This window comes from Streptopelia decaocto (assembly GCF_964273445.1).
Source record: "Streptopelia decaocto genome assembly, chromosome: 20".
NCBI lineage: Eukaryota > Metazoa > Chordata > Aves > Columbiformes > Columbidae > Streptopelia > Streptopelia decaocto.
The window spans coordinates 1,597,816-1,622,582 of NC_138675.1; the positions used below are offsets into that span (position 1 = coordinate 1,597,816).

The 24,767-nt window shown below is 52.5% G+C and overlaps 1 protein-coding gene across 5 annotated transcripts in view; it reads left to right on the forward strand.

Annotated features, from left to right (window-relative positions):
* The window catches only part of USP48 (ubiquitin specific peptidase 48), a 32,915-nt gene extending 9,774 nt beyond the window's left edge, over nt 1–23,141 (forward strand). Inside the window, exons 10-27 of one of the 5 annotated variants that reach the window (XM_082069881.1) lie at nt 1,056–1,181; nt 3,766–3,915; nt 6,295–6,495; nt 8,946–9,060; nt 9,183–9,313; nt 10,573–10,644; nt 13,364–13,488; nt 13,631–13,753; nt 16,565–16,626; nt 17,101–17,211; nt 17,781–17,911; nt 18,130–18,236; nt 20,011–20,115; nt 20,510–20,665; nt 20,855–20,980; nt 21,314–21,362; nt 21,563–21,589; nt 21,683–23,141. In XM_082069881.1, coding sequence (XP_081926007.1) covers nt 1,056–1,181; nt 3,766–3,915; nt 6,295–6,495; nt 8,946–9,060; nt 9,183–9,313; nt 10,573–10,644; nt 13,364–13,488; nt 13,631–13,753; nt 16,565–16,626; nt 17,101–17,211; nt 17,781–17,911; nt 18,130–18,236; nt 20,011–20,115; nt 20,510–20,665; nt 20,855–20,980; nt 21,314–21,362; nt 21,563–21,589; nt 21,683–21,705 — 1,940 coding nt within the window. In that variant the 3' untranslated portion in view covers nt 21,706–23,141. Of the gene's footprint in view, nt 1–1,055; nt 1,182–3,765; nt 3,916–6,294; nt 6,496–8,945; nt 9,061–9,182; nt 9,314–10,572; nt 10,645–13,363; nt 13,489–13,630; nt 13,754–16,564; nt 16,627–17,100; nt 17,212–17,780; nt 17,912–18,129; nt 18,237–20,010; nt 20,116–20,509; nt 20,666–20,854; nt 20,981–21,313; nt 21,363–21,562; nt 21,591–21,682 lie in introns of those variants that run through there. The other 4 variants (XR_014185790.1, XM_082069882.1, XR_014185791.1 and 1 more) reach the window with 4 other exon arrangements.
* The last annotated feature ends 1,626 nt before the right edge of the window (nt 23,142–24,767 follow it).

The following is a 24,767-nucleotide window of genomic DNA, read 5'->3' on the forward strand; positions in this document are numbered from 1 at the left end:
CAAAATAAGGCGCAAATAAAGCTGCGGCCTTGTACTTGTAAAGCGTTGTGCTTAACCACGAGTAAGTTTTCTTGCTGAAATACAAGGCTGCACGAAAAATAGATGTAAAGCGTCTTTAGAAGCCTCTGCAAGCTGGGAGTGTTAATGTTTCTATCAAGTCTGAGCAAAACTAAGACTATTTTTTAGGTTAGAAATGTAGGCAGCAGCGGGAGGAGGTCGGTAATGTAAATCCTGCGGCCTGGCCGCGCAGATGGGAACAATTTAGGAAATATTTGGAGAAAATACAAATAAAGAGTGTTTAGGAAGTCCCCTGGATGGTGCCGTGGGAGAGGCACATGCCTTCTTGCAGAATTTAGGAAAGGCACACGCTTTTGTTAATATTTCCATGCTCCGTTTGGAGTTTGACCTACAGAGGGTTGGTTTTTAAAAGAACATATGTAAATACTGGGTGGTTTTAGAAAAAAATATGTAAACACTGGTTGATTTTTGAAACTGTAGCTGTAAATAAGATTGTTCCTTGTCTGGCTAGAAAGGGGGGCTCTTGCAACACGAGTTTACATCGCGCCACCAGCTGCTCCGAAATAACCATTTCTGCGGCTTTTTGCTCCCTAAAATCTCTGTTGCCCAGCAGAAACACACGTGTTTTTTCACATATTTGGTCACCTGTAAATAGCGTTTTCTTCTGTGAGGATTTGACTCCGTTCTTTGCTCTCAAGACACCAGAACAAGAGGCAGTTTTGGAGAAGAGATGTTTTCCCAAGAGCCGCTTTTGGCTCGGTGAGGTTTAACTGGGGAGAGAAGAAAGGCTTTTGCAGAAGGGTGGTTCAGAACAGGCTCCTAATTTTAGTCCCTTTGAATTATTCTGCCTCCAGAAACGCTGGAGGGATTTGGGTCTTTCTTTGGGATCCAACTTCGGCTCGTGCCAAGCCCGACGCTTGGCAAAAAGAGGGCGCAGGAGCGAGAGGGAAGCCGGCTAGATGGCAAACTCGTCCCGTTGATGGAGAATCGGTGAGCGAGCTCGCGTGTTTATTATGTTTTTACTTTCTGTACTGCAGCGGAACCCTCGAAATCCCAGACGCGCAAACCCAAGTGCGGGAAGGGGACGCACTGCTCGCGCAACGCGTACATGCTGGTGTACAGGCTGCAGAGCCGCGAGAAGTCCCTCACCGTCGAGGTGCCAGGTGAGTTCGGGCTCGCTCGGCTTCTCCGTCTCGTCTCCAGGTGGGACAGGAATCGGGGTTTTGCTCAAAACCCCTTTTGTGGCCACTGTCTGGGAGGTTCTGTATGGAGACTTGGTGTCGCAGCCAGCGAAACCCTTGGGATGCACAGCTGAACGTGTGCCCAGGTGGCCAAAAAGGCCACCAGCACCCTGCCTGGTACCAGCACTGGTGTGGCCAGCAGGCCCAGGGCAGTGACCGTCCCTGTGCTGGGCACAGTGGGGTCAAACCGTGAATCCTGGGGCAGTTTTGGGCCCCTCAGGGCTCAAAATGGTGGCACCGAGATCACCTCACAACACAAAATGGCGGCCGCAGGGGCACCAAAATCACCTCACAACACAAAATGGCGGCCGCAGGGGCACCAAAATCACCTCACAACACAAAATGGTGGCCCCAGGAACACCAGAATCACCTCAGGGCTCAAAATGGCGGCACCAGAACCACCTCAGAGCTCAAAATGGTGGCCAGAGGGGTGGCGGGATCACCTCACATCAAGAAAGGCCTTCAGGTGCTGGAGTGAGTGGAGAGAAGGGAACGGAGCTGGTGAGGGGCTGGAGCACAAGTGTGATGGAGCGGCTGAGGGACCTGGGGGGTTCAGCTGGAGAACAGGAGCTGAGGGGAGACCTTCTGATCTCTGAACTGCCTGAAAGGAGCTTGGAGCCAGGGGGGTCGGGCTCTGCTCCCCAGGAACAAGCGCCAGGAGCAGAGGAAACGGCCTCAAGTTGCACCAGGGGAGGTTGAGGTTGGATGTGGGAACAATTTCTTGCCCAAAGGGCTGTGGGGCATTGGAACAGGCTGCCCAGGGCAGTGCTGGAGTCACCATCCCTGGAGGGCTGGACAGACGGACATGAGGTTCTCAGGACATGGGGCAGTGCCAGGGCTGGGTTATGGTTGGACTCTTGATCTTGAGGGGCTTTTCCAACCAAAATGATTCTTTAATTCTGTTCTATGAACCGCTCAGGTTCCTGAAGGAGAACAGCGTGGTTAAATGTCACCAACGGTGCACACACTGTGCAGGAGGTGAATAATCCTGACAGATGTCAGGTTTCTTCTGCGAGTGCTTAATCTTTGCCGTATTGAGAATAAACGGCGTGAAAACAGAGGATGCAAGCCCTGAACAGGAGTTTTGTTCGAGCGCGTTCGTGTCTTGCTTTAGAATTACCGGGGGTGGCAGAAATCCCTGTGGGTTTGGCCTGGGGATTTAACGATGCTCTGCGTTTGCGTGCTACTCAATTAGAAATATTAATTAGGCCCCTGGTGCTGGTGGGGATGGAACCGTGTTCCACCTTCTTCCCTCAGAGGTGGCTCTGCTGGTTGTTCAGGTTATCTGCACGCCGAGGGGGCAAATCCCGCCGTATTTTCCCCCTCAAACCTTTTCCAACCCCACCACCATTAAAACCCACCCTGGGAACCGCGCAGCTTGGGGAATTAGTGCTAATTCCTCCCCCAGAGCCGCCTTTTCAGGCTGTTTCCTGAACTTTCTTCACGTCCCCTTTCCTCCTACCCCTCTGCTTCCAAACAATAACTCGGCAGCAGCCTCTCCACCCAGCTCCGAATTCCTGCGCGGCCCCGCGGTTGCCTTTGTTTCCCGTGGCCGTTTGCCAGGGAACAGGGAGCGAAGGGCAGCAGTCGAGCCCTGCGGTTGCGGGGAGGTTTCATGCAACTGTAAATTTGAGGCATTTTGCTTTGATGTTGTTAAAAAGCGACTTTTCCGGGACGCTGGTGAGACAGAACTTGGCTCTGACCTCAAGGAGGGCCAAGCTGGTTGGTTTTTAATACTGTGTGTTCTCCCAAGGTGGATACCGTGCTCTCTGGCCACCCAAGCATTAACCTTTGTGGAAATATTTTAGCTCTTCAAAATACATCTAAATAGGAAAAGACTTGAAATAAGCAGCGCTTTCCTTCTCCATTACCCCATTATGTGTTTTATCTTCTTTTTTCCCCTGCCGAGGTTTGGTTTGTTTTTTTTCCATCAGCAACAGCAAAGTTCCCATTTTCCTCACCTTGCCTGGCTTATCTCCCGTCTCCCAAGGGCTTTTTGCCCTTGGCTTTGCCACCTTCTCGACCCATCTCACCGTCAGGACAAGCTTCAGGTGCATCCACAGGGTGACAAACTCCTGCTTTTCGCTCAGGAATAACAAATTCTCGGCAGCAGGGAGCAGCGTTCTCGGTGAGAGGCAGCGGAACGGCCATAGCGCCCGGAGCCCCGCGGCCTCTCGCTAACCCCGGCTGCACTTCGCGCGGCCGCCAGCGCTCGGCGTTGCTCGTCAGCAAAGCACAGGGTTTCTCTTCAACCAGCAACCGAACCCCGAGTAAATTATTTTCGCGTTGCGCGGGGTAGTTGCGTTTAATCATCTACAACCATAAATATTGGCGAGAGCAACATCCGCGCGCTTGGCTTTCAGGAAGACCTCGTGTGTCGGTAGCTGCGTGGGGGGGAATTTTTAGGCTTGTTATCCCCAGATAACCGATCGCGGGGATAATTAACATAATTGGCATTTTTCCTCGAAACAACTGCTTCTTTTTGTGTGTGTTTCTTTCCCGACAGCTTTTCTGCAGGAGCTGGTAGAGCGCGATAACTGCAAGTTCGAGGAGTGGTGCAACGAAATGGCCGAGATGCGCAAGCAGAGCGTGGCCAGGGGCAAAATCAAGCACGAGGAGGTGAAGGAGCTCTACAAAAGGTTACCCGCCGAAGCTGGTCTGTAAGATATTGTGGTAGTATTTTGTTGTAGACCCTTGTTAAGAGGAATGATGTTTTTGTAACTAACCCCCGCGGCCTGAACGGTTCGCCGGGAGGCATTAACTGTCGTCTCAAAGCAGAGAGCGATGGCTGTTGTTCTGTGCATGCTTAGGATTTGCTTTCCCTCTCTTGTTTTTCTGCCTTAACCTATTTTTCTCCTTTTCTTGCTCATTCTCATGGCCTCTGGCGTCGCTAATTCCCTCTCACTGCTTCCCCACCGGTCTCCCGTGTGCTTCCACGCATTGTGACTCTTTTCTTCTGCCCGCTGAGCAGCTCCTCTCATTAGCAACTGGCAGCAGAATAACAACCCGGTCTCAAATTTCCAACTTAGGGCAAGTTCAGGAGCTGTTGATCCGAATTAATGGGCAAGTGATGGGTGCGCGAATGCCTGACCTCCAGCAGAAAAGGATTTGATTCATCCCTGCCCGTGCTGCGTAGCTGCTGTCTGAGCTTCGTAGTCCCTCCGATGAGCGACTGGGGTTAATCATAGAACCATTTCAGCTGGAAGACACCCTCAGGACCTATGATTAACCTCAGGTTAATCATAGAACCATAGAATCATTTTAGTTGGAAGGACCCTCGAGTCCAATCCTTTCCTGCTACTCCTTGTGTTTTGTCCCCTTGGCACAAGGATTTTTATTCCCTCCCTTCTTTTTTCCTCTCCCATCTCCCTCCAAGTGTAGGAGCGCTTGCTCCGACCATCCAGTGTGGGGAGTTTCCTCTCCTCAAAACTCCAGGAAGTTTGTAATTAAAGACTTTAAAATGTGTTTAATTATGTTACACAATTTGACTTTTAGCTTTTAATATTTGCTGCTCGGAACCAGCAGCTCCTCAGCTCCCGTAACCGGCTGCTGCTGCCCTTTACAAACGCCGCTCTGCGCTTAATTCGCAACCAGGGGAGCGTCGCGGCTCATCTTGAGTCCCCACAAGCGGCGTGAAAATTCACCGTTAAATCAAAGTTGCGGTGGAGGGATGAATCTGAGTCACCGCGAAAAAGGAGCAGCGAGTGCAACTCCGGTGCGTTTTCTCTCCTTAGCAAAACCAGAATGATGTGCTCCTGGCGTTTCTAACGCGACGGAGGGGTAAATCTCAACAAGACGGTTTGTACGAGTGTGAGTAAAGCTCCTCCGCCCCAATTTGAGGGCGGCAGGACCTGAAGCGGCGCCCTGAGGGTGCGCGGTGTTACCCCAAAACTTATCCCAAAAGTGCTCGGGGTCCCGTCCCACGGGAGCTGCGACTCTGGAGCTGTGCAGACGTGTTTTGTGCCAGCTTGCCGGAGCCTGCCCCAGAAAAAACAACGTACTTTCCGGGGGAGGCGCTTTTCTCCCAGCCTAGCAAACCGTTTCTGACAGCCTTGCAATTCTCTGGAGGTCATGGCTGCGTCTCTCTGGCGTTGCGTAAGACGAAAATACTCATTTCTGCTGCGGAGGAGCGAGGGTTTGAAGCTCAGCTTTGCAAAGCACAAGCTGCAAGACCAATTTTTCAGTGGTTTCCCTTGATTCTTTGAATGAAGCATGATTTGTGTTCATTTGATAAATGCAACTAATGGGTACGTTTCCCAAAGCTGCCCTCGCGTCAGCAGAATGGGGTTAATTTCCTCTTGATTTCCCAGGGTTTCCACATCAATAGTGGGGCTGGGTATTGAGATACGGGCGTTTCACCCAAAACTATTTCACTGCTCACACTGACACTGACCGGCTCCTGACCCTCCGCTCTGTGCCAGGTGCTTCTTCAGCAAACAGGGGCGAGCCCGCTGCTCCGTTTCAATCAAAACCATCCTCGTGCTGAAAAATCACAGCGAGTTTCCCTTTTCACTCTAAATCTTAAAACACGCGAGCGTTTCTCGCCCAGAGTTGTAAGCGCAGCCCAGAATAACACTGACATTTTGGGCGCTGAAGGGGTGGGGTGAACACTGACCTCGTCTATTACTGTTGCTTTTTGCTTTTCAGTTTACCCCAATGAGCTCGCTCTGTTGTGAAAAGAGCCTTTAATCATCATAATAATTTAAATATGATATTTGTCCCTTGATGGACAATAGGAAAACCCTCAGCTGCTCTCCGATAAATCCCTTAAGGGTTTGGCAATCTGAACACACTCCCGCTCGGAGCGGCTGCTGTTTCATATCGAATTTTGGGTTTGAAATGCCCACGTCTTAATTTCCCACAGCTCCGCCACCATGAGAACTGGGTGTTTAAACTGAGATGTTTGAAAACTTAATCACCAGCCTGTTAATTTTTGCAAGTACCGTTGGATATTGCGGTAATGACGAAACGCCGTCTGCTGCTGACGCGCACGGGCTTGTTTCTTTTTGTGCTCTTCGCTCTGTCCCCCTCCCAGGTTCCCCGTACGATTTCATCTCTCTGGAATGGCTGCAGAAGTGGCTGGATGAGTCGACTCCCCCCAAACCCATCGACAACTCGGCCTGCCTGTGCTCCCACGGCAAGCTGCACCCCGACAAAATCCCCATCATGAAGAGGATATCGGAATACGTGGCCGATTTCTTCTACAGGAGATACGGCGGAGGGCCTCGGCTCAACGGTGAGGAGTCGGGCTGGAAAACACCATCCCCAAGTCACTTTTTAATGTGCCAAACATGTTTTCAGCCCCATTTCGAGCCATTGTTTGTCAGCAAAACTTGATTTTTGTGCTGCGCTATTTCCGGGTGATTGGTTTTTTAATATCGCTTAATTGCGTTAGGGTTCAAACACAGGTATCGTGATCACAGGGGCTGTTTTGGCCCCGGTTCTGCTCTGTCTGGGAAGGGCCACACGGGGAGGAATTTCTGAGAAAGCAACAGTGTGCTTAGGTTGGAAAATATTATATATATATATATATGTATATATATATTTACACACACACAGATATATTTGGAAGGTTTTATGAAGGTTGAATATTGGAAACTCTCTGGTCGAATCTGGGAAACTTCAGGTTGAATGTGGAGCATTAAATGATTATTCTAGAAAATCAAAGGGTGGTTCTAGAAAGCCAAAGGGTTGATCTAGACAATCAACTGGTTATTCTAGAAAACCAAATGGATATTCTAGAAAATCTAGGCGGTTTGGAATCTGGAGCGTTGAGGGGTTATTCTAGAAAATTGAAGGGTTGCTGTAGAAAATTAAAGGGTTGTTCTAGAAAATCTAGTGGGTTTGTTCTAGGAAATAACAAAACCCCAGAAAGTGGAATCTGGAGCATTGAAGGGTGGTTGTAGAAAATTAAAGGGTTATTCTAGATAATGTAGAAGGTTTGTTCTAGAAACTAACAGAACTTGCACGTGCAACACCCTGGGAGGTGGAATCTGGAGCATGAAATGGTTATTCCAGAAAACAAAAGGGTTATTCTAGATAGTCTAGGTGGTTTGTTCTGGGAAATAATAGAACTTGCACGTGCAACACCCCAGGAGGTAAAATCTGGAGCGTTAAGGGGTTATTTGGGGAAATTAAGAGCTGATTCTAGGAAATCAAAGTGGTGTTGTAGAAAATCGCCAAGGTTTGTTCTGGGAAATCACAGAACTTGCATGTGCAGCCCCCCAGACTCCTGCAAACGCTTTTTGGTGCCTGCAGCAGCTGCGGCTCCGCAAGAAAATAACCTGTTCTCTTTCACCTCTGACTTGTCCCGAGCTGCTCGGTGGCGGAAGCGCATACCTGCCGCCTTACGCGCTTGTTTTGCAGGCGTCTCTCGCCCGTTTTGATTTTTGGGGTCAGCCCAGCCCCTCCGCTCTTTAATCGAGCCCCCAGGCTTAAGTTTCTTTTCTATAGGAGCTCAGGAACTCCCACCGAGACCAAACGAGCTCAGCTCCCGCTAGGGGCTGGCGGGGAAGAAACGCAAGCGGCAGAAAGGGCCGTGACGCAGGCGGCTTTTGTTTAAAAAGAAATAGGAAAACAGGGCAACGTTTCTTAGTCGACTGGAAGATCGCCCGCGGGTTTTTCTGTTGAGTGGGGCTGGGAGGGATGGATGGATGTGCCGTGTTCTCCGTGCTTGCTCCCAGATTAAAATACCTGCCCAGCTGTACAATTTCCACTCATCCAGTGGAGCTTTGCAGGATGTTTTTTTCCTGGGTTTCACAGAATCCCAGAATGTCAGGGGTTGAAGGGGCCTGGAAAGCTCATCCAGTGCAATCCCCCCATGGAGCAGGAACACCCAGATGAGGTTACACAGGAAGGTGTCCAGGCGGGTTGGAATGTCTGCACAGAAGGAGACTCCACAACCCCCCTGGGCAGCCTGGGCCAGGCTCTGACACCCTCACCATGGAGAAGTTTCTTCTCAAATTTAAGTGGAACCTCCTGTGTTCCAGTTTGCACCCATTGTCCCTTGTCCTGTCACTGGTTGTCACCAGAAGAGCCTGGCTCCATCCTCCTGACACTCCCCCTTTCCATATTGATCCCCAGGAATGAGTCCCCCCTCAGTGTCCTCTTGTCCAGCTCCAGAGCCCCAGCTCTCTCAGCCTTTCCTCACACGGGAGATGCTCCACTCCCTGCAGCATCTTGGTGGCTGCGCTGGACTCTCTCCAGCAGTTCCCTGTCCTGCTGGAACTGAGGGGCCACAACTGGACACAATATTCCAGGTGTGGTCTCCCCAGGGCAGAGCAGAGGGGCAGGAGAACCTCTCTCACCTACTGACCACCCCCTTCTAATCCAGCCCAGGTACCATTGGCTTCCTGGCCACCAGCTTGCAAAGGTGTTTTTTTCTTGCATATGCTTAAACCATCCTGCCTTTTGTGTGTTGGCATGACCTGACTCACCGCTGTAATTGCAAACTGTTGAGAGCAGCGTGAAGAGCTACAGATTGCGCCTCAGCCGTAGCTTTTTACGCTAATTTAAGCTTCCGACGCGGCCTGATGTGTTGGTAACCCCAGGGATCTCCTCGTTGACGTGTGAAATCTCTGGTTGTGAGGCAGGATGGTCGGTCCATCCGTTCAAACCACCGAGCGGCTCAGCCACCTGCACAATAAATAACACAATTGTGTTTCTCTTTTTCTCCCCCCGCCCCAGTCAAAGCACTTTGCAAGGACTGCGTGGTCGAAAGGTGTCGAATCCTGCGGCTCAAAAGTCAGTTAAACGAAGACTACAAAACCGTCACGAACTTGCTGAAGGTCACAGTCAAGGGGTACGTGAGTCCTGGTGCTGTCAGAGGTTTTTTAGAGGTGGTTAAACAGCTTTTTCCTAAAGATTTTCGCGTCAGGGCTTGGAGTTGCGATTCGCGGCACTGACGCTGTTGTGTCCCCGCAGGACCGACGGGTTTTGGGTGGGCAAGGCGTCCCTGCGGAGCTGGCGGCAGTTGGCCCTGGAGCAATTAAACGAGCCAGACGAAGACGCGGAGCACAGTAACGGCAAAATGAACGGAAACGCACAAAATAAAGGTAATCCTGCCGTAGAGACCCACCCGCTCCAACCGCTGCCTCCTCACAAAAGGTGTTTTGCTGCCCTTGTATGAGTAGGGAGGGAAGGATAATAAATTGGATAAAAAGCTCCTTCATTTGAGGAGCTTTTTATTTTCCAAGCTTCAAAAGTGCTGCGTGATCTTCGTACCCGGAGACAAAGATGAAGGAATAAGTGGTTTTACAAAGCTGTGTAAAATTACCACCCCAGACACATGATCTTTTCATCCGCTTTTATCTGAATGAGAGAGCGCAGGGGAGGAAGAAACATGAAAATTACCTTGGGGAAGGGATGAAGATGTTTATTGCGAAGGTTTGTGGGTGAAACAGCAAAGCTGGGAAAGCAACACAGCCTAGAAAAAAACACTAGAATTGAACTCTTCTGTGCCTGTATTTGTGAGGGTTTTTATGTGGCGTCTGCTCTTTAAACCTTTAGGAAGTGGATGTTTAGTGGAGCTTTTTGTTTCGGAACTGAGGGCAAGAAGCTTCTGGAGATGATGAGTTAATGACCTTGATCTTGGAGGCTCCTGATAATATCAGTAAACTGGTGCTGCCTGTGGAGAAAAGGGCTGCGTTTCCCCTCCTTCCTCGGTTTCACAACAGGTTGTGACTCCCGGAATTGCTCACGAGCCTCCTTGCTCATTAAGCAGCTCGTTAGAGACTCTCACTAACCCGTTATTGTGTTTGCGATGCTGCAGTTCAGTGGATGCTGCAGTTCAGTGGCCGGCCCTCCCGTCTGTGGTTCTTAACGATGATTTATCCAGGTTCTTAACGATGATTTATCCGTTAACGTGGGGTCTGTCGACCCCTGGCCGGCTCCCCCTTTGGTTTGTCCGGCAGCATCTGGTTCCAATCAGTGGCCTCACGGCGAAGAGCAACTGATGTTTTGCCAGGAAGGTTTCTGCTCCGCACCGTGTGTTTAGGTTGAAATTCGCGATCTTTGGGAGCGCTGAACCCCTGGGGTGTTTGAGCTGTAACAAACACGTCCCTTGTTGTCTCACAAAGGACCAGCTTGTGCTCCGTGCACTTCAGAGCCCTCCTACGTGGCCCGTGGGCTGGAATCCCGCCTGCCCACAGGCCAGGGCGTCGGGGAATAATCAGTTTGCTTCTAAAGTCTCTCCTTGGGTTAAGGGTTTTCTCACAGTTTGAAAGGCAACTGTGCTGCTTTCCCCCAAAGATTTTTCCTTTCCTTGGGAGAGGAACTCTGTGTAATCATCTATTTTATTTTTTTTTTTAATTAGATGAATCAAACGAAGAGAAGAGAGAGGAGGAAGAGGAGTTAAATTTTAATGAAGACATCGTTTGCCCACATGGTGAGTCTCTCCGGGGGCTGGAGCTGAATGTATCTGTTGTTGCCCGCTGCTGAGACATTAACCCCGTAGCCTTTGCTCCGTCTGAGGCCGACGCGAGTAGTTGGTGAGGAAACGCGCTTCATTCTCATTTTCCTCAAACCTGGAGCTTTATTTGTGAGCACCGTCACGTCGCGGTCCGAGGGCGCGAGCGCAGAGACGCGCGGGTGCTGCGAGCATCGCTCCCTCCCGCTAACGAAGCGTCTCTTCCTCCCGCTAACGAAGGAGGGAGAGCAGCGCCGAGACCCGCAGCCGCGTGGAAGCTCTGAAAGCACCGGGAGAAAAAGAAATGGTGTAAATCAATCGAGATAGGAGCCGAGAATATCCATTTATTGGTTTACATGAAAGCAGGAGCACTTACCCAACAACTGTAGAAACACGGGCTTATCTGCGAGACCGCTGAGGAGATCGATTTACCAACCTGCTGCGCTTTGGTGTCCGTTTACACAAGGTTTTGACCTGCTGGTAGTTGTTTTGCGAAGTGACGCTTCATTAACTCCATCCTTGGCTACACTGTTGTTTAAATCTCATTTTCTTTAGCTTATATTTCGCTCCCAGACACAAGTCTGTTCCAGCACCTCCTGTTTGGAGTGAGCGATTCCCCTGCCAGGGATGCTCCATCTTGTTCGTAGTAAGAAGAAAACAAGCCATAAATTAGCAACACACCTCCCGTCATCAAGGCTAATCAAGTAATGAGTAATGGCTTGATAAAGCGTCATTTGAAAGCAGAGTGTTTAAGCACTTTGTCACAGCGTTCGCTGCTTTGCAGAGCCTTTAATGTCGTGTTTCCCGTTGCCGCGAGGCTGCTGCTGTTAAATAAAAGCATGCAGCGTGGTGATGGAACATTTAATGTAGCCAGACACGCTAAAAAGAGGCCTATAGGCCTTTGAAAAATATTATGCTGCTGAATTGCTGCTTGATCTGTGACTTTGGGTCATATCAGAAGAAATAATATTAAATATAGGGGCTGCAGGCAGGTCAGATTTCATCGTTCGGAGCTAATCTCCCGATTACTCATGGAAAACAACCTTTCCACCTTTAAAGTTTCCCTCTGGAGCGTATCAGCAAATCTGTCGTCTCCATCCTAGCGCTTTATTTTAGCCGTGGAGGAGGTTCCTGCCATCGGGAGGCTCTGGAAGAGCCAGCGCCGTGTCCGTGTGCCCTCCAGAAATGCCATCCAGCCCTTCCCTTCGCCTCTTCGCTGCCATTTCTTGCTCTCCAGTCGCTTCCCAACCTCAGTGATACCATGTTCAGGTTTCTTTGGTGTCCGTGCCCAAAACGTGTCCCTGGACGGTGGGAGCCGGGTCAGCATCATCTTCCAGATGGCAAAACGCATCTCCCCCGCACGCCCAATTTTCCACCCTTTTTTGCTAAACGACATTTTAATCCCTTTTCATTAATTGTGTGGTGTCGAGGCGCTTCTTTTTACAAGCTCATTTTATTTTCCCCATCCTTTTTGGCTCTGGAAACGGGCCCGATCCTGCCTGCTCGCATGGAGAGCCCGGCCCAGCCCGTGTTTACCAGAGGAAGAGCAGGAGGGGAGCGTCGCTATTTTTTCCCCTTGGCAGAAATCCAGGCTCGGCTGGAACGAGGAAACCTGATGGGTCCGCAACGCTGAGGAACCACTTGGAACATCCAAGAGTTACAGCGGATGGGGAGGAAGGAGCTTTTTCTCCCTATAGCTCTTATAGAAATAGAGATAATAAAATATTGTGCCTTGGGGACAGCGCTCAGCACCGTGACTTTGCAGTTGCTGTTTTGTTTCCCTCCCGCTGGTGGAATCCACGGCTCATCCGAATCTGCTTTGCATCTCGGTGTCGCAACGACTTGTCCTCTTTATTTCTCGCGGCTGTTTTCTACCGTCCCGCGGGGACGCGCGGTTGCGTTTTCCCCTCGCCAATCGCCAACCCCTCTCGCCTTCTCCGCTCTTCCCAAACCTTGTTTTCCCTTGTGTGTGTCATCATATGGACACGTGCTGTCCGAATGCGCAAACATGACCTTTCTGCTACGCCTGTCGCTAAAATGACAAACACCTCATGCTAAACTGTTCTTTAGGGTTTATTTTATTCGAGGATCTGGATAAATAATCCAGCTGGCAAGTCTGGGGGAGAGCTGGTAAATCTTGCGTCAGATCTTCACGCCCCATTTATTCCCTAGAGCAGATTTAGGGGGTGAAATCTGTCCCTTCTCAATTTGGAGGTGCTTGGATAGGGCACACAAAGCCGTCGGAGGTTATACAGCGGGAATTTGTTTATCCAAGGTGGGGAAAGCACCTGGCTCCTGTTCCATGGGGCACAGGGTTAGTCTGCAGCTTGGTAGATGGAGTCACCATAAAACCATCACTAGCCAAGATCAGAAAACAGCGGCCCCGTGCCCTCGTCCTTGCTTTTCCGAGCTTCTCTCCAGCACCGTTTGTGTTTGATCAGCTGCTTGGGTTCGTGAGCTCTGAAGGACATTTCTATGAATTAAAGTCAATCTTGTTTTTTTCCCATTTAAACAAGGAAACGATAAAGGAGTTGAAGGTGACTTTGTGTATTAGTTGTGGGGTTTTTTTGCTGACGTGGCGCTGGCTGATAAGTGCATGAATATCTTCCCCTCCGTTTATACCCTGTAATCTCTTCAATCTAATTCGGGCTGCGAAACGGCGCTGAGCGCGTCACGAGCAAAGCCCTTCTCCCTGCAGGTGACCTGTGCATATCCGAAAACGAGCGGCGGGTGGTTTCCAAGGAAGCCTGGGCGAAACTCAAGCAATATTTTCCAAAGGCCCCTGAATTCCCAAACAACAAAGAGTGCTGTTCGCAGTGCAAGGTATATAAATGGCAAATAACATTACCCCTTTGTAAATATGCCGGCGTGTTTCTGGGTTTCTTTTTAACACCACCCGGCACAGCAGATATTGTCACCTTTGAATAGGAGCTGAAGCTGTGCTGTAATTAACTGTTCCGTGCAGATTTTGGAGCGCGAAGGGGAGGAGAACGAAGCTCTGCATAAGATGATGGCCAGCGAGCAGAAGACTTCTCTCCAGAACCTGTTTCACGACAAATGCAGACCCTGCCTGGGCAGCTGGCCGCAGGTACGGGAAGGAGGGAGACGAGGGGAACGGAACAGAGCTTGGGGGACGTTTTTATCACCTTTATCCCTCTGCTAAGATATTGTCTCTCTTACGGGTGAAATACACTTGCCTGATAACCGTTTGCTCGGTGCAAGCGAGCCCAGGGAAGCCTGTGCCAGCGGCGCAGCCCCGTGTGTTGTGCCGAGGTGTGATTTCCCCCGATTAGCGGTGCTGGCGCCAAGCCCTGCTCGAGACACACGAGAGCGGCTCCTGTGCCAGCAGAGCTGTTGCTGGCCCACGGTCAGTGAGATAAGTGCTGGCAATGCCGCGGCTGTCCCTAGAAGGACCGAAATGCTGCGGCTGTGACAGTGGAGGTGCCTTTCCGCCGTCTGCCGTGCCGCGCAGGCCGGGCTATTGCTGCTGCTGGGACAAAATATCATGTGTCCTTTGGCGTTGTCCTACATCCCCTGAGCTCAGGGGGAGCTCCCCAAAATGCTGAGCCATGCAAATAGGAGTGATGGACGTGCAAGACGAGAGGAAACGGCCTCAAGTTGCGCCAGGGGAGGTTGAGGTTGGATCTGGAGAACAATTTCTTCCCCAAAGGGCTGTGGGGCATTGGAACAGGCTGCCCAGGGCAGTGCTGGAGTCACCATCCCTGGAGGGTTGGACAGATGGACATGAGGTTCTCAGGACGTGGGGCAGGGACAGGGGTGGGTTATGGTTGGACTCTTGATCTTGAGGGGCTTTTCCAACCAAAATGATTCTGTGATTCTCTGCTTGAGCACAGGATGGGATGCTCACCCGCATCCTTCACCCCAGGCTGGGATGGTCAGGTGTGGGGCAGGATGCTCAGGCGTGGGCTGGGATATTTGCCCACATCCGTTGTTGTGGGGCAGGATGGAGGAGCTGAACCCATCGTTCCATCATAGCAAGTGATGAGACGCGAGGAAATGGCCTCAAGTTGCACCAGGCGAGGTTGAGGTTGGATCTGGGAACAATTTGTTCCCCAAAGGGCTGTGGGGCATTGGAACAGGCTGCCCAGGGCAGTGCTGGAGTCACCATCCCTGGAGGGTTGGACAGACGGACATGAAGTTCTCAGGACATGGGGCAGGGACAGGGCTGGGGAATGGTTGGACTCCATGATCTTGAGGGGCCCTTCCAACTAACATGATTCTCTGCTTGAGCACAGGATGGGATGCTCACCCACATCCTTCACCCCAGGTTGGGATGGTCAGGTGTGGGTCAGGATGCTCAGGCATGGGGTGGGATCCTTCGTTGTGGGGCAGGATGGAGGAGCTGAACCCATCATTGCATCATAGCAAGCGATAAAACGAGAGGAAATGGCCTCAAGTTGCACCAGGGGAGGTTGAGGTTGGATCTGGGAACAATTTCTTCCCCAAAGGGCCGTGGGGCATTGGAACAGGCTGCCCAGGGCAGTGGTCCAATCCCTGGAGCGTTGGACAGACGGACATGAGGTTCTCAGGACATGGGGCAGTGCCAGGGAAGGGTTGTAGTTGGACTCTTGATCTTGAGGGCCTTTTCCAACCAAAATGCTTCTGTGATTCTAAGACTTCTCATACCAGCTTCTCCCCAGTACAAGCCTCCAGTTCTCCAGGACTTTCCTGGGGCTTTGAGGCAGCTCCAAAGAAGTGGCACAAGCGTTGGCTCCGTGCCTGGGCTCCCGGCCATCTCGCAGCGCTGATTAACCATGGAGTCGCAGATCCTGCCAAGCTGCACTGGCAGGTGTCGGCCTCCTCACTCCGGCTGTGGAGAAACCCTGAGATCTGCACCTCAGAACCAGGGAGCCCCAAAAGGGTTGAAAAGGAAAACTGTGCCGAGCGGCCAGGCCCTGCTGGGGGTGTTTAAGGGGAGTATCTGCTGTTAAGGGGAATATCTGGTTGAACTGATGGAAAACTTGAGCCCGTCAGCGTGGGTCAGCTCAAAATATGAGGGTGTCTCCGGGCAGCGAGGCTGCGTAGAATCCCAGAATCATTCTGCTTGGAAAAAACCTTTAAAATCATCCTCCACGCTCTTTGAATTTCCAAAGGGAGCGGGATAAGCAAGAGCTGAGGATCTTTCCCTCAAGCTTTTTGAGTTTTCCTCATCCAAACCAGTTGAGGTTCAGGGAAGAAAATAAGCAGAGCGGTTTAATCCAGAGGAGATTTAAAAAATATATATACATATATTCCTTTTCCTGCAGAAAGATGGAGTGAGCCCTTAAATCTGCATTAGGGAAGGCGGTGAGGGTAGGTGAGCACTGAAATTATTAGTATTTTGTCACCCAGCTCTCAGGATCTCGGTGGTTTCTTGTTCGGGAGCAAACTGTTTAATGGCAAATCACTCAGGGCTAGAAAACAACAGTTTATCCTAAAACTGCTGCCTCGTGAGGGTGCACAGCCGTGGGTTTGAATCCGTTTTGCTGCCAAAAGGGGAAACGTCGTGATTTTGAAGGAATCGAGGCAGGTTGGGGGGTGTCACCCCACACCGTGGAGGTGCAGAGACCCCGAGTCCCCAGTGAGGGAAAACCCCACGCTGGGGAGTCTCAGCTGCTCCAGGGGAAATAACCGTTTCCTGCAGTGAATTAAAGGTAATTGGATCTAAAACTAAATTAACTTTGTAATAAACATGAGATTAGTAATATGAGTGCTTAGTACTTGATCCCAAATTCTTTCCTTTGGCTTTCCCAGCGCGCTTGGATGGAGTCGTCACGGCACAAACGCTGAGGTCTGGAACAGAACGAGCGCGGCAGAAAAAGCTCAACAGTCATCGCTTCTCTATTGTCGGACTAATTTTAAAAGCTCCTTCTGTTTTTTTGCCTCTTTTCACCTCCAGGAGACCGATGAGCTGTACATCGTTTCGCAGTTCTTTGTAGAAGAATGGAGGAAATTTGTCAGGTAACTTGAGGCTTTTCAGCGCGTTTTATTCCTTTTGGGGGGGCTGCAGGTAATGGGTTTGAATCCCGGTGTCGTTCGCCTCGGTGAAAACGGGGAAGCTGATTTCTGCAGGACTCGGAGCGGTTGTAATACATCCTAAGAAACCGAATTTCCTTGTTTACCGTGGCTTAACCAGATGGTCGGATTAGATAGTAACCGGATTAATTTTTTCATCTGTCTGGAGCTGTGTCCCAGGCAAAGGTCACTGCTCAATCCTGTTTCCATGGGCTGCTGGGGGCAGGAGATGGAAATCTCTGCTAGATAGGAGAGTCATTTTGCAGCGCGCAGGAATGCAGATCTGACTTCCTTGTCCGTAGTAGTTTAATATTCCCCCGTTGGAATGCTTCCTGTAAATATCCACCTGTGATTCCTCCTTGCGCTTGTGGTGCAATAACTCCGTCAAGCTTTGCAAACCGCTCTCCTTTGCCCGCGCAGGAGGCCGACACGCTGCAGCCCCGTCTCCTCGGTGGGAAACAGCGCTCTGCTCTGCCCCCACGGAGGCCTCATGTTCACCTTCGCTTCCATGACGCAGGAGGATTCCAAACTGTGAGTTTCTCCTCTTCACGCGCTGCCTTCACGTCTCTCGGGAGCCTCGGGGAACGGCCCCGGGGGCTCACGGAGCTGCAGCAACACGAGGCGTGAATCCTCGAACCAAATCAGCGCTTTCTCAATCCCGCCTTAGCCAGGCGAGGCCTAAATTGAGAGCTTACTTCAGCTTGGCTGCTTCCTAACAATAAACTATCTTGAATTGAACCAGGATGTAGAAACATCCGCCTTCCTTAGGCTTTGCTTTCCGTCAGACTCGCCCCCCGAGCGCTGGGCCGGAGTTCGTGCTCCGTAGTGTCGCTTCTGCGACGATGCAGAACTAAAAGTAGCAAATCTTCCCCTCCCTCCTCCGTCCTCCCTCCGGCATGACTGGAGCAGAACAGCGTCACTAATAACGCGCTGCTGTTATCTTGGGTGTCCAGGCTTTCCCTCCCGCCTGGAGTTACGGGGTGATTTTTGCAGCTTTTCTTTCATGACCAGACTGAAAATAAAGAAAGGGGGGAGGCTGTTGAGGAGCTGGAGGCTCAGCTTTGCCATGTCATAAAGCACGTTCTTGTTCCTTTGCACAGTATAGCTCTAATATGGCCCAGCGAGTGGGAGAGGATTCAAAAACTCTTCGTCGTGGATCACGTCATCAAAATCACCCGAACGCAGGCGGCCGGGGGGGACCCCGAGGGCGCACGTTACGTCTCTGAGCCCCGTGAGTGAATCTTGTGCTGCTGTCTGGCCTTTATCCTTTAGCTAATTGGTGCCAACTCCCTGGGAAATTGTTATATTTTGGATAAAGGGTCAGATTTCAGGGCATCCCGAGCTTGGTGGGTGATGAGACGCTGCGGGTGAATGGGGAGAGATGTTGGGCAGGTGTCTCCGAGGAACCGAAGCAATTAAATGTACTTTATTTCCTTTCTGCCTCCCCAGAGCTCTGTCCAGAGTGCAGAGAAGGGCTGTTATGCCAACAGCAGCGCGACTTGCGGGAGTACACCCAGGCAACCATCTACATCCATAAAGTGGTGGATAATAAAAAGGTACGGTCCTCGCTCTCCCTGACTCCCTTTCGTTTAACAGAAAGTGCACTGGGCACCCAGAAAACGATGCGAACGCGGCGACTGTCACAACCCGTCACGTCCCCACAGGGCTGGGGGTCACCAGGGGGTCCGTGGTGGCAGCTGCTGCTTCGGCAAATATAGCAAATTTAGGTAAAATTCCAGTTGTAGCCACTGTGAAAATTTGGTTTCCTCGAGGCTTCTTTTTCCCAGCTTTGGTTATTTTTGGCAATGTTGTAACAGTTGTAACAGTTTTTATCTTCCTAATCGTGTTATCAGGCTCTACCTGTTCTCCTCCCCCTCTAAGATTTGTCATTTCCTTCTTGGCTGCTCCAGTGACATTTATTCCTCGATAGAAATAAGCTCTTAACCTCCGTGCCGATGAAATCGCAGTGACCTTTGAGGTGCTTTTCAATATCCCCTCAAAGCTGTGAATCCCGCCTCTCAAGGGGGCAGCGCCAGGTCTAGAACTGGCTTTACAGGTACCCAAAAGCCGCTTCCAGCAAATCTTCCTCCTTAGGCCTGGTTTGATGCTTTAACAGGGAAACCAGGCCAAGCTCAGGTGGGGGTGTTCCCTGCACTCGTGCAGCGTGACGAGGTGGTTTTGCACCTCTCCTTGATTCCCACCTCGCCGGCAGCGCGAGGGACGGACGCGAAGCGCCGGGCTGGCCGCGTTCCTGCGGCGCTGCGAGACGTGGAGCACGCAGGACTGTCCCGGCCTCGCTCCCAGGCTGTTTCTTGGCTCTGGTGCAGAGGAGCCTTGGGTTTGTTTCTTTTTGTTGGTGTTTTTTCCCTTCTGCTGGACACGACCACGCTCGAACACGTGGGGCTGGCGCAAAACACAAGCGGCGATTCTTTGCCGAGCAGCTGGAGTGGGAGCGAGGGGGCGAGAGCTCGCCCGCGGGCCCTCATTAACGGGGCGGCCTCGGCGGGATACGAATCAGCTGTAATGCCCGGCGAGGATTCCAGTGCTGCATCTTTCCCCACCGCGTTCTATTTGTAAACTTGGGGAGCGTTTCCCACCCCTCGCCCTCATTCTGCCCCCCCGGTACCTCCTTTTGCCGTTGCCACGGCCGGATAAAATCGGCATGGAGCGGTACTGCTGGAATCCGGAGGGCTCTGGGGAGGCTGCGGTTGGCGCTGGATGTTTGGGGGCTTCTAATTGCATCGTTAATTGGAAATACCTTGATGGAGAAGCGAATTCACAGGCAGCCGGGTGGAGAACGCGCCGGGCTCCTGGGCTCCTGCAAACCCCAGCCTAAGCGTAGATGTGAATTCACTCCTCCTGCAGTGACTTATGAATAAAAAAGGATGTTCAGGTCTAAGTTGGTGTAAATTATTTAGATTTCATTTACTTACAACCTCCAGACCCGTAAATAACGGCGCTGAGTGCCTCTGTCACTGCGCTGCAGGGATGGATAAGTGTCTTAATTTACGGATAATATTCTTTCCTCCGCGTTAGGGCTTTTGTAACGCACTTAGATGAACCGGAGAAGCAGTTAATGGCAAAGAAATCAGTCCAGGCCCCAGGAGACTTTCCCTTTGCCTGGAGAAAGGGGCAGGTCCTGCGCCGCAGGAAGCACCTGCGATTCAATCCCAAGTTGGATTCCCCCGAGGCGAACCCCCCGGCGGTTGGATGCGCAGCTGGGGAGGGTGGAGGTTTCGGCAGAGCCAAGTTATCCCCGCGGTTCCTCGGCATGCGAGCCGTTTGCCGCCACGCGGCTTAGTCATGGAGACTGATTTTTTATGACTTCAGGTAATGAAGGACGCTGCTCCGGAGCTGAACGTGAGCAGCTCAGAAGCTGAAGAGGACAGGGAGGAAAACAAGCCAGAGGGGGAGCAAGACCCAGATTTTAACCAGGTAGACATCAAAACCGCAACCAGGCACCTCGGTTTTTGCATCGTCCCCTCGAGTGAGCGTCACGCGCCAGCCCTCCTCCTCCGTTTAGCGCCGGCGCGCGAAAACACGCGTCTTCAGTTGTCGTTTTAACGGTCGGGCCGCGCCAGCGCTTTGTGTTTTTAGAGAGATCCGATGCTGCCGGTGACTCGTCGGCGGGGCTGGCGACCGCCCGGCGCCTTTTTGAGCAGGAGCCGCGGTTTCGAGGCGAATCCTTCATTCCAAGGGGCTTTTCGACGCTTCGCGCCGGCCCTCGCGTCACCGACTCACCCAAAACACCACCCGGGCCACCGGGAAGTTGTATTTTCCCCCCAATTCCAAACGTGGGCTCTTGATTTCTTTTTGCCTTTATTTCTAGACCAATGGCGGCGCGAAGCGCCAGAAGGTCTCGCACCAGAGCTACGTCACGTACCAAAAACAAGGCATCAGGCGGAGCACCCGGCACCGCAAAGTCCGAGGGGAGAAAGCGCTGCTGGTTTCTGCGAATCAGACGCTGAAAGACCTGAAAATCCAGGTAAGGTGTTTTTTTCCTCCAAGAAATGAGTCGTTTTGGGTAAGAAAACACAAAATGAGGAGCGTGGGGTTGGGGGGAATGAGGATAAAGCCCCGCGTGGCGCTCGGGTCGAACGGGGGGGTTTTGTGTAGCTCAGCAGTTTGTTTTGCCCTCCGCACAAAGTCAGCGTGTCTCATTGTGTCGGCACAGATCATGCATGCATTTTCAGTTGCTCCCTTCGACCAGAACTTGTCCATCGAGGGGAAGGTGCTGAGCGACGACACGGCCACGCTGGGCAGCCTGGGGGTCATCCCCGAGTCCGTCATCCTGCTCAAGGTAATGGGGCAGCGCGGCCGCCGAAATGAAGGTCGTTAAAGCGGAGAATCGAGCTGATTTGTGCGTCGCCGGAGAGAAAAGGCCGTGCCCACCCTTAGGTTGCCTAATTTGAGTTGCTCCTCTAAGAAATCCTCCTTTTTAAAATAAGGAGTAGCGTTCGTTAGCGGCTTTGCTGCTGAGCTGTGTGTGTACCCACCCAAAATATGGCTAAATTTGGGAGGTGAATTAATCCCCGGCTGGTTTTTGGGTGCGAAACCCGTTCCCCGCTCCCCTGCGAACCGCGACCAGCCTAACGAGCTTCCCCGCTCGTTAACCCTCCGCTTGGTTTTCCAGGCTGATGAACCGATCGCAGATTACGCGGCGATGGACGACGTGATGCAAGGTGAGGGGAACCCAGGGTTGGGGCCTATTGAGTTGGATTTGGGTTGTAAAAGCAGAAAATGGAGACAAACTAGAGACAAACTAGAGATATGGGAGGTTTATTGTCGCTGTCAACGGGAATTCAGCCGCTCAGATGAAAAACCCTTTTAGAAATGACTTTTAGAGCCTCCTAACGTCGCCTCTTTTCCTTTCCCTCCCCAGTTTGTATGCCTGAAGAAGGGTTTAAAGGTGAGTTTCGTCTTCTGTTTTCTCCCCGCTTTATTTAAGCCCGGCCTAACTCCACCTCCACCCCATAACCATCATTTTGTGGTCTTTTCCCAGGGACTGGTTTACTGGGACACTGATGGGTTTCTAAACAGAGGAGCGACCAGAAGGGGAAGAGGATTTTGACATGGTAGGGCATTAAAAGAACAAAAACAAAGTGGATACGGGACTGAACTCTTTGACTCTTCCGGAAGGCAGGAGAAAAACCCCATTTCTGAAATGACTGCCCCCAAAAAAACACACAAAAAATGCCTTATGTCAAAGCAGATTGCACTGAAGGACACCCCGCCTCGGAGAGAACGTTCCTGATTTTATATTTAATAAAGCAAAGGGAAGGTTGGGAAGTTTGGGAGCGGAAGGAGCGTTGTTGTGTTTACAGGCCGGGGGGACGGAGGCGTTTTTGGGGTGTTTTCCCGTCTCCGCTCCCAACTAAAGGGTCAGAATCCAAGTCCAACCCACCTCCCGTCACTCTATAGGCGTCAATCCTGTCTTTGATCCACTCTTATCTTTCAGTACCGCATGGAAGTAAAGAAATTGTGACTTGTGAGGAATGTCTGGCTCGTTTGGCATCTAAACTTCATTGATTTAACCCAAAAAGGCAGCTGGGGGCTGAGCGGGGCCTTCGCTTCCACACCTGGGATGAGTTTTCAATGACCACCTGGTTACTTTTTCCTCTGCGAACTGTGGTTTTTAGAAACGTTGGGATATTTGGGGTATTTTAAGGACTTTGGAGAACATCGGGGCCGGCGTTTGTGCCCCCCTGGTGGGATTGAGACCGCGGGACGTTTCCCATGGGAAGAAGTTGCTTTTATTCCCCTTTATTCTCATTTTATCAGCAATGCACTAATTATTATCATTTTTGCTCACATCCGCACGCCCCCAAAGGGATTGTGGGGATCCAGATCCTAAACTTGGACGTTTCCTCTTCCTTTTTCCAACCTTTTCACCCATTTCCGTGGCAAACCCGCCATGCGGGGGGTCAAGTCGCTGCCGCATCAACTTGAGGCGTTAAAGCATTTGGGGGGTGTATCCCACCCCCGGATTCCAGCCCCATGGGGCCCCGTGTCCCCAACAGGCCAAAGCAACCGGCGTTTTTGGGGCTGTGAAGCTCTTATAAGGTGATTTTGGGGACAATTTGGCCGATTTTGGGGACAATTTGACCCCGTGTATCCTTTCCCAAAGTGAAGATTGGGAATTCATCGCCCCGCAGCCCCCTCCATCCTTTTGGAACAGCAGGAGCTTTTCTTCCTCCCAACCCGAAGCACTCGCTCGTGTACATATTTCCTGGAAATTCCAGTTTATTTTCCATTTGCTGTTAATTTTTCTTTATGTTAAAAAGAATAATAATAATAATAATCTCTTCCTTGAGCGTATGTTGCAAAATGAGAAGTTCTGAGCTCAGCGGGAAGGCCGGGACGGGGGGGGACGCAGGTACAGGGTGGCAGCAAAGGCCCGGTGACCGTTTTGTCTGTTCTTTGCAAATTATTATCCAATTAAAATTGTCATTTGAGCAGCGGCCGCCTCGTTAAAGCACATCTGCCTCATTAAAGCACAACCGCCTCGTTAAAGCGCATCCGCGTGGGGTTGTGGGGTGGTAAATCCCGCTCTGGGCTTTGCAAAAATCCTCAAAAATGGCCCCAAAAATAAGGGGTGTGGGTGGCGGGGGGTCCCCAGTGCCAGCGCAGCTCTGGGGACATCTCGGTGTCCCCGTGCTGCCACCTCGCCCTGGTTGTCACCCCAATGTCCCCAGGGTTTGGGGGTGCTGGGAGGGGGGTCACTCGTGTCCTGGGTGGTTTAGGGGAGAGAAAAGGGTCCTGGGGATGGGGGGGGTGCCCCATTGGCTGGACTGGGGCGTGGGTGGGAGTACCCGGGTACCAGCCATGGGGGAGATGGGGATGGGGGATTTGGGGGCCTGGGGGGACACACCGGGTGGGCCTGGGGAGGGGCCGGGGGGGTTCCGGCCGGGGGGTGGCGCCGGTTCCCAGTGCCAGGGGCAGTTCCCAGTTCCCCGCGGCCGGTTCCCAGTGCTGGTCTCAGGTTCTGGTGCCAGTTCCCGTTGCCGGTCTTGTTCCCGTTGCCGGTCCTGTTCCCGGTGCTGGTCCCAGTTCCCGGTTCCGGTGCCGGTTCCCGTTTCCAGTCCCATTCCCAGTGCCGGTTCCCGGTCCCGTTCCCAGTGCTGGTTCCCGTTCCCGGTTCCAGTTCCCGTTCCCGGTTCCAGTGCCGGTTCCGGTGCCGGTTCCGGTACCGGCCGCCCCCGGAGGGCCCGCCCCGCCCCGCCGCACGTGACGCGGCGCGGTGGCCGCGAGCGCCGGGGCCCCCGCTCCGCTGCGCTCGGTACCGGCTGCGCTCCCGGCCCCGCCGCCCCGGTAAGTGCCGCGGGAACCGGGGACCCCCGCGGACACCCCCATCCCCGCGCAGAAACGGGGGGGCCCGTTCCCCGGTGACCTTCAGCCGGTACCGGGGATGGGGGGGGGGGGGATGCTCCGGGCCTGGGTGGGGGACCCTGGAGTCCGGGCAGGAGTGGGGGGGATGAGCCCCCCATGTACCCCCCAACCTGCCCCCCAAATATCTCACCCATAAATTACCCCCCCGTTATCTCCCACATTAATGACCCCCCTCAACCTGCCCCGAATTCTGCCCCACTCTCCTTCTCCCCCCGCACTGGCCTCATCATCTGCCCCCCCAGCCCCCTCCCACAATCTGCTCCCCCCCAAGTTGCCCCCCCAGCCCGGCCACACATTTGGGTCACACCCCCCGGTGCCACCCGCCCCCCCCCCGCCCCGGACTGCGTCCCTTGGGTGCTGGGGGGGGATGGTGGGGGAGCCCCCAGGACCCCGCACCCACTGCCCGCACGGGGACGGGGGGCGTTTGCACGAGGGTCCGTGTTTGCACGGGGTCGTGTGACATTGTCGCATTTGCACGCAGTCGTGTTTGCACGGGGCCGGGGCGCGTGTGCACCGCGGGTGCGTTTTGCACCAGGGGCGCGTTTGCACGGGGACGGGTCACACCTGCACCAGGGTCACACCTGCACCAGGGTCACACCTGCACCAGGGTCACACCTGCACCAGGGTCACACCTGCAGGGACACACCTGCCCCCCTTCGTGTTTGCAGGGGGACGGGGCGCATTTGCCCGAGGGTTCG